Source organism: Euwallacea similis, chromosome 28 (assembly GCF_039881205.1).
Source record: "Euwallacea similis isolate ESF13 chromosome 28, ESF131.1, whole genome shotgun sequence".
NCBI lineage: Eukaryota > Metazoa > Arthropoda > Insecta > Coleoptera > Curculionidae > Euwallacea > Euwallacea similis.
The window spans coordinates 755,909-769,798 of NC_089636.1; the positions used below are offsets into that span (position 1 = coordinate 755,909).

At 37.5% G+C, this 13,890-nt stretch overlaps 1 protein-coding gene and 1 long non-coding RNA gene across 2 annotated transcripts; one reads left to right on the forward strand and one right to left on the reverse strand.

Moving 5' to 3' along the window:
• Nucleotides 1-4,913: 4,913 nt before the first annotated feature.
• LOC136417387 (venom serine protease 34-like) lies at nucleotides 4,914-6,448 on the reverse strand. Its single transcript, XM_066403057.1, has 7 exons — nucleotides 6,265-6,448; nucleotides 6,051-6,193; nucleotides 5,796-5,997; nucleotides 5,532-5,732; nucleotides 5,335-5,475; nucleotides 5,113-5,283; nucleotides 4,914-5,057 (listed from the first exon to the last, which is right to left on the reverse strand). Exons 1-7 carry the CDS (start codon nucleotides 6,266-6,268, stop codon nucleotides 5,035-5,037), a joined length of 885 nt encoding a protein of 294 aa, XP_066259154.1. The 5' UTR covers nucleotides 6,269-6,448; the 3' UTR covers nucleotides 4,914-5,034.
• Nucleotides 6,449-9,673: 3,225 nt separating this feature from the next.
• Nucleotides 9,674-10,067, forward strand: LOC136417561 (uncharacterized). The gene is made up of 3 exons (XR_010752824.1): nucleotides 9,674-9,801; nucleotides 9,855-10,007; nucleotides 10,057-10,067. It is a non-coding gene; the product is annotated as an uncharacterized lncRNA (long non-coding RNA).
• Nucleotides 10,068-13,890: the final 3,823 nt, after the last annotated feature.

Consider the following 13,890-nt stretch of genomic DNA (forward strand, 5'->3'; position numbering starts at 1 on the left):
GCCCTGACATTTTTACGGTTGTATCAAAGAAAAGTGATCCATACTATCAAAGGCCACCCCATTCATCGAGGAAAGTCGGAGCTTTTTTAACTTCACCAGGAAATGAGAAAGCACAATTTATAGTCACTATTGTTAAAGCAAGTTGTGTTAAAACTACGATAATATTTATGTTAAAAGTTGCCTAAGTTCCTGAGTGAAGATTGCAAGAGCATTGTAACCTCCTCCTTTGGATATTTAAATCTGGAAATAGGCAATATTATTATTTTTTAGTAGCATTCGAAAAGGGAACTTTTCGTACTCATGTGAGTGCGCAAATCATGAGCATGCGCACATAATCAGTCCAATTTGTGAGTTTGCCACTATGTCATTAGTGTGTTTTTGTTTACTTTCAAGGCAGTCGTAGATAAAGAGAATAAATCATGTCCGGTCCTGTAAATTAGGGTGGGGAGCCTATAATACGATAGTTCCATTTTCCATTAAACGAGCAGTAAAATTCAATTCAGTAAAGCCCCAGCACACACATAAAAGCACATCCGCCCCAATTTTGCACCTCAAGCTTCCGAACTTATTGTTTAAAATGTTAATATGAAAAGTTTTCCAATAAAGTTAAGTCTCTGAGTAATTTCCGGCGTTTGGTAATTAGCTACATAAATTAGACTTTAAACTTCTAGAAACGTCTTTTTGTCCCGAGGCGTGCATTCTATTCACTTCGTGCGGAAAATTTGCCCACAGTGTCTCAGGTAGCTGCTTTAACCAGGTTATGCTTAAAAGTTTATTCTTTTTTTTTGTAGTCACTTTTTTCTGATTTAACAAGAAAGTGACTTTGTAATGGAACAAAACAGGCTGAAAATTGTTGCTTTTAGTGTATAAGCTCTAAATTAAGTAAAGTAGATAGATAAGTAGACAGTAGGAGTTTTTAAATGCCTATGCAGTAAATGTATGATAGAACATTTTCAACTTTGACGCTCTCTACAGCTGTTATTATCAACGTTTGGACTAGAGTAAATATGGCTAAATCGTCTTGTTTTAATCTGAAGAATCTGTGGTAGGGCGTTGTAAAGACCTTTTACAGCAACCCTGTATATGAATTAGAAATATTCAAAAATCAAACGGATTTTATTGGAAAATTTAATTTTTTTAATAATTTATGTAAAATTAGCTTTCCTACTTATGAAATAATCTAAACAACATTCAATTTGAGGAGAGCGCTTTTGGGTACTAAATAATATCCAAAATGGTGTTTTTGGTTAGAGGTTTATGCTTAAAGTTTAAAGTTGGAGACGGATTTTATAAATCGAAACGTCGTATTTTAAATGCTACCGAGTTCTTGAAAAGGTGTTCTGTCTAGAAATATGCCTTCCGCCTTAATTTTCTTATAGGCATCTCAGAGCCAGATACTTTCTCAACACTAAGATTCCAAAACTCCTGCTCTGCGTTACTTTAAAAATCAACGCAGTTCTGATGAATTCAATGCGGTTTTTTACTGGCTTCAATATCCATTATTTCTAGTTTGTCCCTGATCAGTTCGTTAATGCTGTTAAAATATAAGAATTCTTAACCCTCGTCGGTCTACGGAATAATTCCTATACTCAGAGCTGTTGTGTTCGCTTGCGGTTCTCGCTCCTAAAGTCGGCTTTTCCTTGCCCGAATTGAGAAGAATCACTTTATGGCCTGTCTTTCATTCAAGTCCATAAAGCCTTTTTGTCTCTGATAATTTACCACTCAGAGATTGATTTCTTCTCAATCGATTCGTGCGTGATAAATGGTAATAATGCCGATGATCACCTAAGAGGCATTGTGCGATACGTGTCATCAATCACTGATTTGAGGCAGTGGGAAAGCACGAAGATGCGTATTTGGACACACTTTTAGAAGAATTTCTCACACCTTATATAAATAAGTACACAACATCCGACAAGGTAATCGCGCTTCTATACGGCAGGATATATAGCGGGGAAAATGAAAATTTCAGATTCATAGACGTCATTTATTCTAACTAGAATACGCGTTCGGAAATTCGATTGTGATAAATCGATACCCTAACTAACACATTTTTATGCATATCGATGATAAAAGTGCGCTCTCGCATATTCCAGGCTTTTCGAACGAAACTGAGCTGAAACTTTTCGGGAGTTTCATGGAATTTATTACATCCCTCGCATATGGTGCCTGATATCGCAGTCGTCAGGCAACTCAAATGAAATTCAAATTTCAAACTTAAGCCTTCGAATTGCGAACGAGTTAGCAGGGTAGTAAACCTGCTCTCAGGAATAACGAACACCATGATCGTTATTCCTGTAAGTTAAATGTACTATCTCAGTCACGATGTTCTCAGAATAATCTTGTCTCTGTCACAATACCTATGGAAATAAAGATTTGGAAGAAATGAAGAAAATCGGCTATGTGATCATGAGGCGTTTTAGGGAAATAATGCAATTGCACATATCACATACAAATCACAATTAATCGATGGCAGGTATGGTGAAGGAGGTACGGTGCATGGATCGATATAACTTGGAAAGGGGGAAAAGGAAACTTACGAACCATTGTGCAAAGTACAGCAAAAAAAGTGTAAAAAGCTTTAACATAATTTCGAAATGAAACTTTAAAGAGCCGCTAAAAATCTCGATCAATTTAACAATTTTTCCTCTACCTTTACTCCACTTTTTCTTTCTAGCAATATGAGGCAGGAAAGCGAAAAATAGAATTTTCTCTGCAATGTTTTTATGGAGTATACCGTATGTACTAGACTCAAAAAAGTGCTGTAGAGTCATTTTGTATACGCTCTAAATATATGTACAGGATGAACCAACCTATGCGATACTGGAATAATTGGAAACCCATTTTAATTTTTCACCTATTTTCGGAGGAGCAGTGAGACTCTTTTATCGACACATTTCGAAATAACCGTTTCTTATAATACAGGATCGCTCCAAAAAAAGGTTTCTGCTAAAGTGATATTAGCGATATTTTTTAATGAGGAGGACCCGTATCGAAGATTTTTATTTCTTCCCTTTCCTCTCTGTCTCTCTCTGTCGCCCTTTCTTTAGGTTCTCGTCCCAATTTCTTAAACTAAACCTTTTTAAAGGATTCAAATACCCTCTAAATTAAACTAAACGCAACTTAATAACACCTCTTACATTTAAAATCATCGTTTTCAACCGTTTAGGCTCCTTCTCTTTCTCTCTAAATCGTTTTCACATGTCTCTTTTCTCACTCTTCCTCGCTCTCGTTCTCTCTCTCTCTTTCTCTCTCTATCTCTCTCTCTGCCTCTCTTTGGATTGGGGCCCCAATTTTTAAAATTCCAACTACTTAAAAGTAATAAATATCGTTTATCTTAAACCAAACAAAAGTTGATAAACAACTGCTTTTATGTTGAAACTTTTGCAGTTTTTATAATCGACGTAATTGAAAGGGGGGATAGATTTAATTCCTACAAATCCCGCTTTTAGCAGGACAATGCCTGTCATAGCAAATATTGACCACAACGTTTACAGTCCAGATTTTCAATGCTAATCGCTCCTTTTCACTGCAAAAGATTATCTAGCAGGTACTTTATGCAGGAAAGCATGAGAAAGTCCCATTAGCAAGCCCAGCAACACTGAGTTTTAAAATCCGACATTTAATTGCCGGAAACCTCGTTATTCTGACTAATTGTATTTACTCAGCGCCTAACAAGCAACCAAACCTGCCCCAGCGTTGTTAAGTTGTCGACCCTTTGGCTTTCACGTCGTGAAAATTGTTTCTGGGGCTTTTATTACTCCACCAACCCCCCAAACCACAACAGTTAAACTCAACTGACACGAGAACAGACGAACGGCATTAAGTTTCGTTATTTGTTAACCGAAATTAAATCTGGAAGTTTCGTTTAATTGCAAAGAGTAACGTGAGATTAATGGTAGGGCCTGTTTATTAAGACATCCAGCCCGAGATTTAGGAGCGGAACACTGAATAGCAAATCTACGTATGATGGAGCTAAAAGTTTATTTGCATCAATGATGCGCCAAATCTTCAATTTGCTTAATGGGCCAGCACTTTTGCTTTAATTCTTTGAATGAATGCAGCGGAGAGCAGATTAAAATGTATAATTTTCAGAATTTTCCCACTGACATTAAAGTAATATTTCGACCTAGCAGGCTAAAATTGCCTGCAACGAACACTTTAATTTACTGAAATGTAACGTAGCAGAAGATAACATAAGCGCGCTCCAACGAAAAGGGCGTTGCGACCGTAATTTAATTAAACCACTTTTGCATCACTAGTTTTTGTAACTGCAAATCAAATGGATCGTTCCATGGGAAAAACCGAAAGAAAAATCTAAAATCTCCTGAACACGCGGAACGCTCTCGTAGCGGTGTGACGTCACAAAGCGCCATGCCAGACTTTAACCAGGCAGCGCGACATGCAATAAATTGGATATTACGGTAGAATTTTGGCTTTTACCAGTTTACATTGGGTTTCTATTAGCTGCCTAATTATTCGTTAAATTGTTTAGAGTTTGCCTGAAAAATGAAAATGGGGAGGCGGCATATTACGCGTTCCTTTAAGCATACGACATTTTGGAAAGGATATCAGCATCTTCTCAGATTATCACAATATCAAAGAATTAAAAGAAAATCATGAGTAAAATCGTGTTTTCAGTGTTTTGTGTCACGTTAAACTGCTAGCCTAGCCACAGGCCATCACTGGCTAACCCCGTTACTTCTGATACGATGATTATATAAAACTTTCTCTCACAAATTACGCTACTTCTTTTCCAGAAAGGCCATATTTGTCTACATCAGATCAGCCCCATGCATAAAAATATTATTTCCATTTAACCATGAAAATGGCAACGCCGCGCTTAGAATTTGTTCCTGCAAGCTGACGTCAGGCGCTGAACCGAAGAGGCGATCATCTTCTTGACAATGCTGCCAGATTGCTAAAAAATTCCGAATTTATTTCTGGGTAACTGGGGTTTCTGGGGTTTGAGTCTAAATTAATAAAAAATACAATATGAATTCATGTATTCCCGCCGGAGAAGTCAGCCAAACCTCACATATAGCAGTAAGAAGCATCTGTTGAAAAAAAATGAGCAAATTTTCAATTTTTAAGGAAAACGTTTTATTATACCTGTGCTGCTAACAATCCAATCCAAGAACGAGGTAACCCTGGTATTAATCCCTGGGAAATTCGTGGCGCACCCCGTCCCATGTGAAATTATCCCAATTAAATGCATCCTATTACGAGTTGCGTCAGTCCACAGAACTGGCCCACCTGAATCCGACTGGCAGGAGTCTTTTCCTATTTATCAAACATTAAATTAAAACTAAAAAATTAAATTATCACGTGTACCATCCGCATAAGTGCACACCTCCTCGTCCACTATAACCTCACCGTTCCCTTCTGATTGGCATTGAACGTTTGAAATTATCTGTAAGTTTGCTCCCAGCAAAACGTCCGATGTTGGTCCAGAAAACTCAATTTGGCCCCACCCTGTACCATTAAAAGCAACTTTTAAGTAAAATTAACAAAACTGCTATTTTCCTTACCCAATATGATACTGGTCTGAGCAGCGAAATCTGCTAGGTAATATCTGAAGGGCAGACATATAGGGCCCACATAATTACTGAAAATAATTTGAGAATCTGTTTTTATAATAGCTATGTCATTGACGTATGTGCTGGTGCTATATGATGGATGTATTAGGTAATCATATACGTAGTAGAGGGCTGAATATGGGGTGTCTTCACCTAAATGAAGCAGGTGCTCAGTATCTTTTTCAAACTTCATTCTTGTTTCAAGAAACACCCTACCTGCAGTTATATTGTGATCTCCAACTAAAACACCTAAAGTCCCTGGGTCCTTTCCATAGACGCAATGAGCAGCTGTTAAGAGGAATCTGTCAGAAATGATATGAGCTCCGCAATAGAGCAAACCAGACTCTAAATTGATTAAAGCAGCCATTGCTGGGAACTCGTTAATTCCAGTTTCCATCCCTCCGACAATTCGAAGATCCTACGGAATATCATTGATCTGAATCTGTTACTGAACCACATTTTTCTACTTACAGAATTTCTCCATCCGCAATCGCAACCTGTTAAATTGGCATACTGAACTACACCACTCACTAATTTGGCTTCATCATCACTCTGAGTTGAAAGTGCCCCAACCCCAACAAGAACAAATACTGCAGAGACACGTAAGGAGACTTCTGAAATGTGTTTTTTGCAACTTTAGTTTTTTTTTAAATCATAATGCATCTATGAATATTGCTTATCTTACCCATATTGTGAATAAGTTAGCTGCGAAGGTGCTGAGTACTTATTAGCTTGAAGTAGCAAGCGATAATGATCGGTTATCTTTCGGTTAAACGTTTCACTTATGTGTTTATCACAGTTGGAAAATTGATGAAATTAGCGCGAAACAAAATATCTTTAAGTGTTTCACAAGGGTGTCTAAGAATGGGCGAGTAGTTGTTAGGCTTACCTGCAGCTAATGAGAAATATTACTTTAATTTGTCTAATAGATAAGTAAAGGTGAATAGCCTTACCGCGAAAATCGTGCGTTAATATGCTGATATGAAAGATAAAAAATACACTAAATGAGTAAATGGCTGCGAATGTGAAAAAAAATACGAATAAAATGAAAAAAATACAGAATTAAAGTGCCAAAAAAAAATTAAATAAAACATTCCCAAAATTCCTTTTTTCAATCGATGGGGAATGACAGTGCCTAATAAAAATACACAAAATAAATAAGAAAATGAGCAATCCGTCTCAAACGTATAAAAGATTCTGATTCTGATCGTTAAGTTTTATGAGGCTGTGGATCCCTGAAAGGAAGCGATTCCATCTCGGCAAGTAACACGGAATAAGGACGCGATTCCCTTTACGAGTTTGAGTTTTTAGGTTGCTCAGCTTACCACCACATAAATAAAATTAAAATAATTGAATCATTGGAATTGATGCTGCCACCATATTTATTTTAAAATCAACATAGCGTGCGTTACATTAAAATTATCACACGCTGTGCGGCAATGTATTGCACTCAAATCACTGTGGCCAATATGACTTGCTTGTAGATAAAATTTATTAAAAATTATGAGGGAAATTTCTGACGGAAATTAACTTGAAATGTTTCGGAGATGTTCTCCAGAAATAACTTCGATCTGGATTTTGACCGCTCCTTGTCGTATACTCACTCAGGAGCTTAGTTACTGAAACGAGGCTATTCCTAGCTACTCAAAATCATCAAAATATTTTACTTCCTGGTTATTCAGAGTTGTTCAGAACATCAACAAATTGACCCCACTCCGGGGTTCTCAGAAATTCGCAGAGATTCGAATCAAAATCCTCCCTTGTGGGATATTGCTAAAGGAAGCACAGCTGACTTTTCTATGAAGTTTGCAATTTTATTTGTTATAGAAAGACTTGAACTTTTAAATGAACAACTCCTTCAACTTTTTTATTTAATTAAACGAGCTCAGTCGGAAAGTTTTCCTTGTATTGAAGATGTTTTATTTCCATGCCGGTTCTCTATTTTCTTATTGCGAGCCACTCCGCGTAATCCCTGTATTTTAATTTTAAGAAATTAAAAAACTTTTACAATAACGCAGGCTTAATATTTCTTGATAAAAGCGCGGGTGAAAAGTTTTCAGGTTTTGGAATATTAATGCTCGGTATATTAATTATATTTTATGTGTGTTTGCGTGCTTCAGGATTGGAAATTCAGTAACATCTTCCCCTAATAAAAGGGCAAACAACAAATAGAAAAAAAACTAATGAATTTGCGAATTGTTTCGGTTAATGCTTTCAGTCGATGCACATGCAAATGGGAACAATGTATAATTAATATTGCACATCAGCGAGTTAATATTTTTCTGTGTTCAATTATAAACGCATTTTATGCTATTTTGTTTGCTGTTCGGATTTTCTGATGAAGCTACACTGAAATTAAACCAAACGTTTGTTTAATGGAATTATTTCACTGCATGTACAGGTGATATGCATCTACGCGGAGACCAAGAAAGCTCAAAAAAGCTAAAGCTCCCTCGCTTTAGCCCTCCAAAACTCGCCCACTTTTAATTTTTTAATTAACGCTAAATGAGGGGACCTTAAATCGAATCCGGAACAATATTCCTTATTCTCCATTCTCGGCCTTCTGGAACTCGCAAGTCTTTAATTATCGATTTATCGTGAAAAAAGACATTGACAAGCAGAAATTGGGATATTAAAATGAGAAGCCATTGAATGAGACAGTGGTCAGTCAGAGGGCCTTGGGCTAACTGCCCTACATATTCCTACATGGAAGCAAAAATGAAAAATAGATCACAATTCCCCCTCGTCAGCCCCATGAAATCGCCTATTTTTATTTTTTGAATCAACAATAAATGGAATTAATTAAAGCTGAAGCCTGGCTTCGCAAGGCGAGGTAAATGAACTTGGACAAAATCAACACAATGGCTCAAAAAATTATGTGTTAAAAATCATTAATTCACAGCAAAGGCCATCTGCGAATGCGGGATTGAAAGGTACCCAATTCTAAAAAAAATACTTTTTTATAGGCTGTTCAACCAGATATTTATAAGCAATAAGTTGCACCATTTCTGGTCACAAATGATGTAACAGAAATTGAAAAAATACTTGGAGTATTGCAGAGGAAGGAGTCATCAATAAACCTAACAAGGACACTTAGTTATCGTCTTCACTTAAATTGAAAACGATTACGCTTGAACCGAGAGAACCATTAGCTTCTGTGATCGAAGAAGTATCACATTTAGGATGCAGGTACCTAAGTAGTCCTTAATCACATCAGCCATACTGTCTTTCACATCCAGCCAAGAAATCCGCCAAAAAGCAACTTAAAGAGCCCAGGGCCCAGAATAGTTCCTTGCAATATACCTATTCTGCCCAGAAGAGGATCCCTGCCAACATCAAGGTTAACAATTTGCCACCTTTCACTCAAGTAGCTCTGAAAGATGTCCACTGTAACACCCCTTACTCTATGCGAGGGTGATATTCTAAGAAGAGCCTTGTAAAGTGCCTTGTCGAATGCCTTTGCGAGATCCAAAAAGAGACTTATTGTCATAGTCCAGGTCAGCCGAGAAAGTCTGGAAATAGTACCGGTAGTTCGTTTGTAAACCCAACCTGACGTTCTGATAAGATCTGAATGCGTTGGAGGAACTAGACGACTCCTCAAGCATTTTTTAAATGTTTTCGCAATGATGTTGGAAACACTAATAATTATGCAACATGATCTTTTGATCTACTAAATATACAGGGTGTGCATGGAGACGGTTAATTGGGAGCGGAACTATCGCGTTTGCGATTTTTATACAGGGAGCATCAAAAAGTTCATTTTTGATTGTTACTAATTTAAACTTAAATTGGTTGTTAATGCAATTTTTGGTGCTCCCTGTATAATAATTGCAAGTGCGGCGTCTCAAATCGCAGCCTTAGCAGCCGTTTTTGCGCATAACAATTTTCACTGTTAAATCGGCAAATAATGAAATTTTTCCCCTTGCTACCTCCCGTCGCGAACGTACTGTATATGACTATTTGCAATTCAATCAAGCAACAATTTGTCTGAACATTTTTCTCGCTGTAGTTTTATTTTATCAGCTCTACACCATCAGCGAATCGAAAACCATTAACTTTGAACGTCCCCACATTTAATTTAGACCTGTTCAAATCCCGTTAAATGTAGTGCGTGATTTCAAATCAGCATTTCAGTCGCACATTGTGTAAAATGGAAATGGGATATTTATTTTTGCTGATATTGACAGCTCTTAATGGAGTACATGTTTCACCGTCAACTTCGGTAATGGATCAGATAGTCCATGCAGTTCGTTATTTACTCCCTGATACTTGCAGAAACAGGGATTTCGGATCTACGTGCTGGCCAATGATTGCCTAGAGGAGAGCTTACCTGTGATGGTAACAAACGTATCATTTAAGTTGAGGAACGACACATATTTGATCAAGTTCGATGTTAACGTAACTGAAGATGCGTTCGAGGACATAAAGGTGAGTCTTGGGACTGCTAAGTATGAGGCTGCGATGAGGAGAGTTTCAGCTGGAAATGTCAGTAACGAGATGCCTGGACAAAGCAGCTCTAGACACTTGCGAGGAATTCCACAAATTTGTTTTCCCGAATTTCTGCAAAATGATGAAGCTCCCGGGGCCCTGGTTCTCTTACCTGAACAATATGAGTCCTCCCTACACGTGTCCCACGAAAAAGGTTTATTCAGAACTATCTTTTGCCCAGAAAAGTGCCGAAGGGAAAACTTTTTTAGGGAATCTACCGGATGCTAAACAGCATAGAATGCAAGATCAAAGACGTGGAGCGCATGAATTTTAGAAATGGCTATTTTTTCAAAATACTGATGAAATCTTACGGGATGAAGTCCAACAAGTTGTACGCATGCTTCAAAGCTGAGGGCCAAAAGTAGGTTGTGAGGGCATATCCCTTTATCCAGTACGAGGAATTAAGTAAACGGGATTAATCAATTTCCTTGCTTTTTCTTGTTGTTTGTGCCGTTCCTGCCCTACGTAGAATTATTTTTTAGCCACGTCACCAAACACATTCTTCTAGCCGGTACAAAAGTGGCCAGATTGGAAAACGAGCCGGATCAATAGATACCCATAATGGATATTCTAATTTCCTTTCCGTAATGGCAATCTTAAAAGAGTCAATTCCTAATCTGGCAGACCGACAAATAACCCTTCCCAATGGCCCTATTTACTGCCGGATCGTTTTTCTCCCTTGTTCGCTCGATTGAGGCTCAGTGGAATCCTTTATTGAGGCGACGTAAATATATTGCCTATTTGCCGATTGCTTTAATGAATATTTAGGAAAGTTTTTTGGGAGAGGATAAGGAAAATTGCTGATGGTTAAACCTGTTTAGTCAGCTCCTTCTCTGTAAGTGCAGCAGCAAATAGAAGACGCCGTTTATAATCATGGTCGGTCTAGGCTGCGTGCGCGCAATGGATAATGAACACATAATAATTCAACTGCCTTTAGTAATTAAGCTGGCTCGTTACGATAGATTGGAACGTGGAAACTCAATGAATCCAATTACTCACTTTGGAAAGATGAGTAATGCCCTCGATTATCCTCTTGCATATGGCGCTGATGTGGATATTTAATTACCGATGTGTTAATTTTTCTTCTTGAACATCATTATTTCTATTCTTAAGGTTACATTTGTTATCTGCGCCACTGATCCGACTCGAGCCACTAGAATTTCTACGTTGAATTCTGAAATTGCACGGTGATCATTATTTTTTGCTTATCCGTTTGATATATCATGTTGCTTTGAAGCTGTGCGTGCAAACGCAAATTTAAGTTATTGTCAACTAATCTAGAATATAATATCTTGGAAATACCTACAGAGGAATTTTAGTCAAAATTTCTAGCCATAGTTTCTCAGCATGTTGATGCATCAACATTTAATGTGAGTTTTCTTAGAATTACACCCTACTTATCATGAAAATTGCAACACCTAGAATTAGTGCATCAAACGCAGCCAAAATTGGTATTCGTATGTAGTTGGAGCAGTAGTACAATAGATCAGATTTTACATATAACGCTGTGCGTTACATACAGAAAATGTTAGAACCAATAGCTATAACATATATTTAACGTATAGAAAACGTGCTTTTCCAGCAAGACAATGCACGGCCACATATTGCTTGTATAACTATGGCTTATTTATAACATCGCAATGTTAATGTGCTTGCTTAGCCTCCACGCTCTCCTGATCTTTCCCTTATAGAACGCGTGTGAGACGTGGCAGGAAGAATCGTTACTATACTGGAGAATCCATAACGTACTTTAACAGAGTTACGAAATGTAATTTAAGTTGCCTGAAATACACTACCTCAAGAGGAAATTGACTATTTGATTAGAAGTATGCCCAGATGAGTGTCTGAGGGAGTAAATTCACAAGATGGTTATACACATTATTCGCATTTTAAAGACTTACTGAACTTCGTATCACTCGCAAGTTACATCATTTATTTTGCAGAATGTTATCAATATATTTACAAAGTGTCATTAAAATACGCGCATTATTTGTGTTGCGATTTTTATGATAAGTGGTATGTAACTATATATATGCATTGAAAGTTTTGACAAATTGTTTCGGAATATTCGGTATGTGGTTTTTCTTAAAATATATATTATCACACCCTTTTGTGAGAAATCTAACTAGGTAGGTAGGAAGGTTTTTCATAACCTGTAAGATGCGAACGTTGAGGACAGCGATTCATTCTATACCCTTGTAAGTAGGCATCATTCCCAAGTAGAATAAAAAAACAGTAAATTGTTGCACAACAGTGTTGGATAACTCATTTGCTTTATAATATCATCATAAAACCTACTTTGCTACTACGCCACTGCCCTGAATTCGAGCCACTATATTTTTTATATTGATTTCGGAGATTGCAGTTCAAAGATCATTTTTAGCTTCACCGAAAGACCTTCGATCTAACGCGCATGTGCTTCACAATTGTTTGTTTGCAGTCGCACCATTCCAAAGCCACCTTTGGCAAAAATGCCCAAATAATCGACTGTTTAGGTACGCAAACAGCATTTATTAGTGAACTATTACGGGTTAGGTGCTGTTGTTGGTGTTCTTGTGGTAACGTTGGAGTTCTTGCCTCTGTAGCTAAAACGAAGCTTAGGGACGTATTTGGGAGTAGGAGAGTAATTTAAGACTAGTCTTAAATTAGTCTTAAAAATTTCTTGAGAAAGAACAACAATTTCAGTCGCAAAGAGGTTTTCACTGGATAGATTTATTGCTGTCTTCACGGCTAGATTGTTGTTATTATTTGTTGTTTGTCCGAACTCCTAGTAAAAGTGATATTCACTTAGTTTTTACTAAGAATAGTGCCCAATTCCACCTCTATTTGTGTGCTAGATCATATCAACAGATTATTGAATAATAATGCTGGTTGACGCATTTGTTTTACGTCTTTATAAAATTCAATTTGCTACCTGCGCCACTGACTTGACGAGCCACTGTACTTTCCACTTCGATACGGAAATATCAGCTCTCTCATCACTTTTAGATTGGCCGAACGACCTTCGGCATGACGTGCAAATGATTCACAATTGTTTATTTGCAATTGTCATTCCATTCCAGAGCCACCTTCGGCAAAAAAGCCAATATAATGAAATGTTTAGGGACTATACGACAAACAATATTTGTTCGTGAATTATGATGCTTTAGGTAGAGGAACATAATACCTCGTTTTACGGGAAACTGAATTGTTTTTGGGCATATTTGCTAATATACCGGGTGTCCTGTTTAAACAAACCCACTTCGGGCAGGTTTAGGGTCTAACCACGAAAGCATCAATTTTCTTATCAGTGCCGATAACTTCTCGCAAACGATGAATATTTGTTCCAAAGCAGAATGAGTTAGGCAAACCCTCTTTATTTCCGATGTTGGACCTGCTCTTTGTCTAATTAATCATGCGAACGAATGATCGCCATTTACGGGACACTCAATATCATCAAACCCCATATTTTTGAAATCAGAAGGAAGAGCTTAATCCGACAAAACTCCAATATACAGGATGTCCCGTTTAAAAAAGTACAAATTTGATTTGCCACCCTTTTCTACTTTCACACTTTCGGATAAAGCCTCGTACTTTTAACAGCATATTTTTTTATTAATTTACATTACAAAAAGTCCAAGCGGGAGCGTTTATAAGCGGACACCCTGTACCGACAAGGGTCGGGGCCAGATTCAGGAACAGCAAATTGGGAGTTCGTTCAGGGACCCTCACACGTCCCTGCGTGAAATGAAAATGAGAACAATACTCCTACATTGTATTACATAGTAAAGACAAAGACATGTTGGTGTAAGACCCAGGGGCCCTCATAGTTCTATTCCCATTA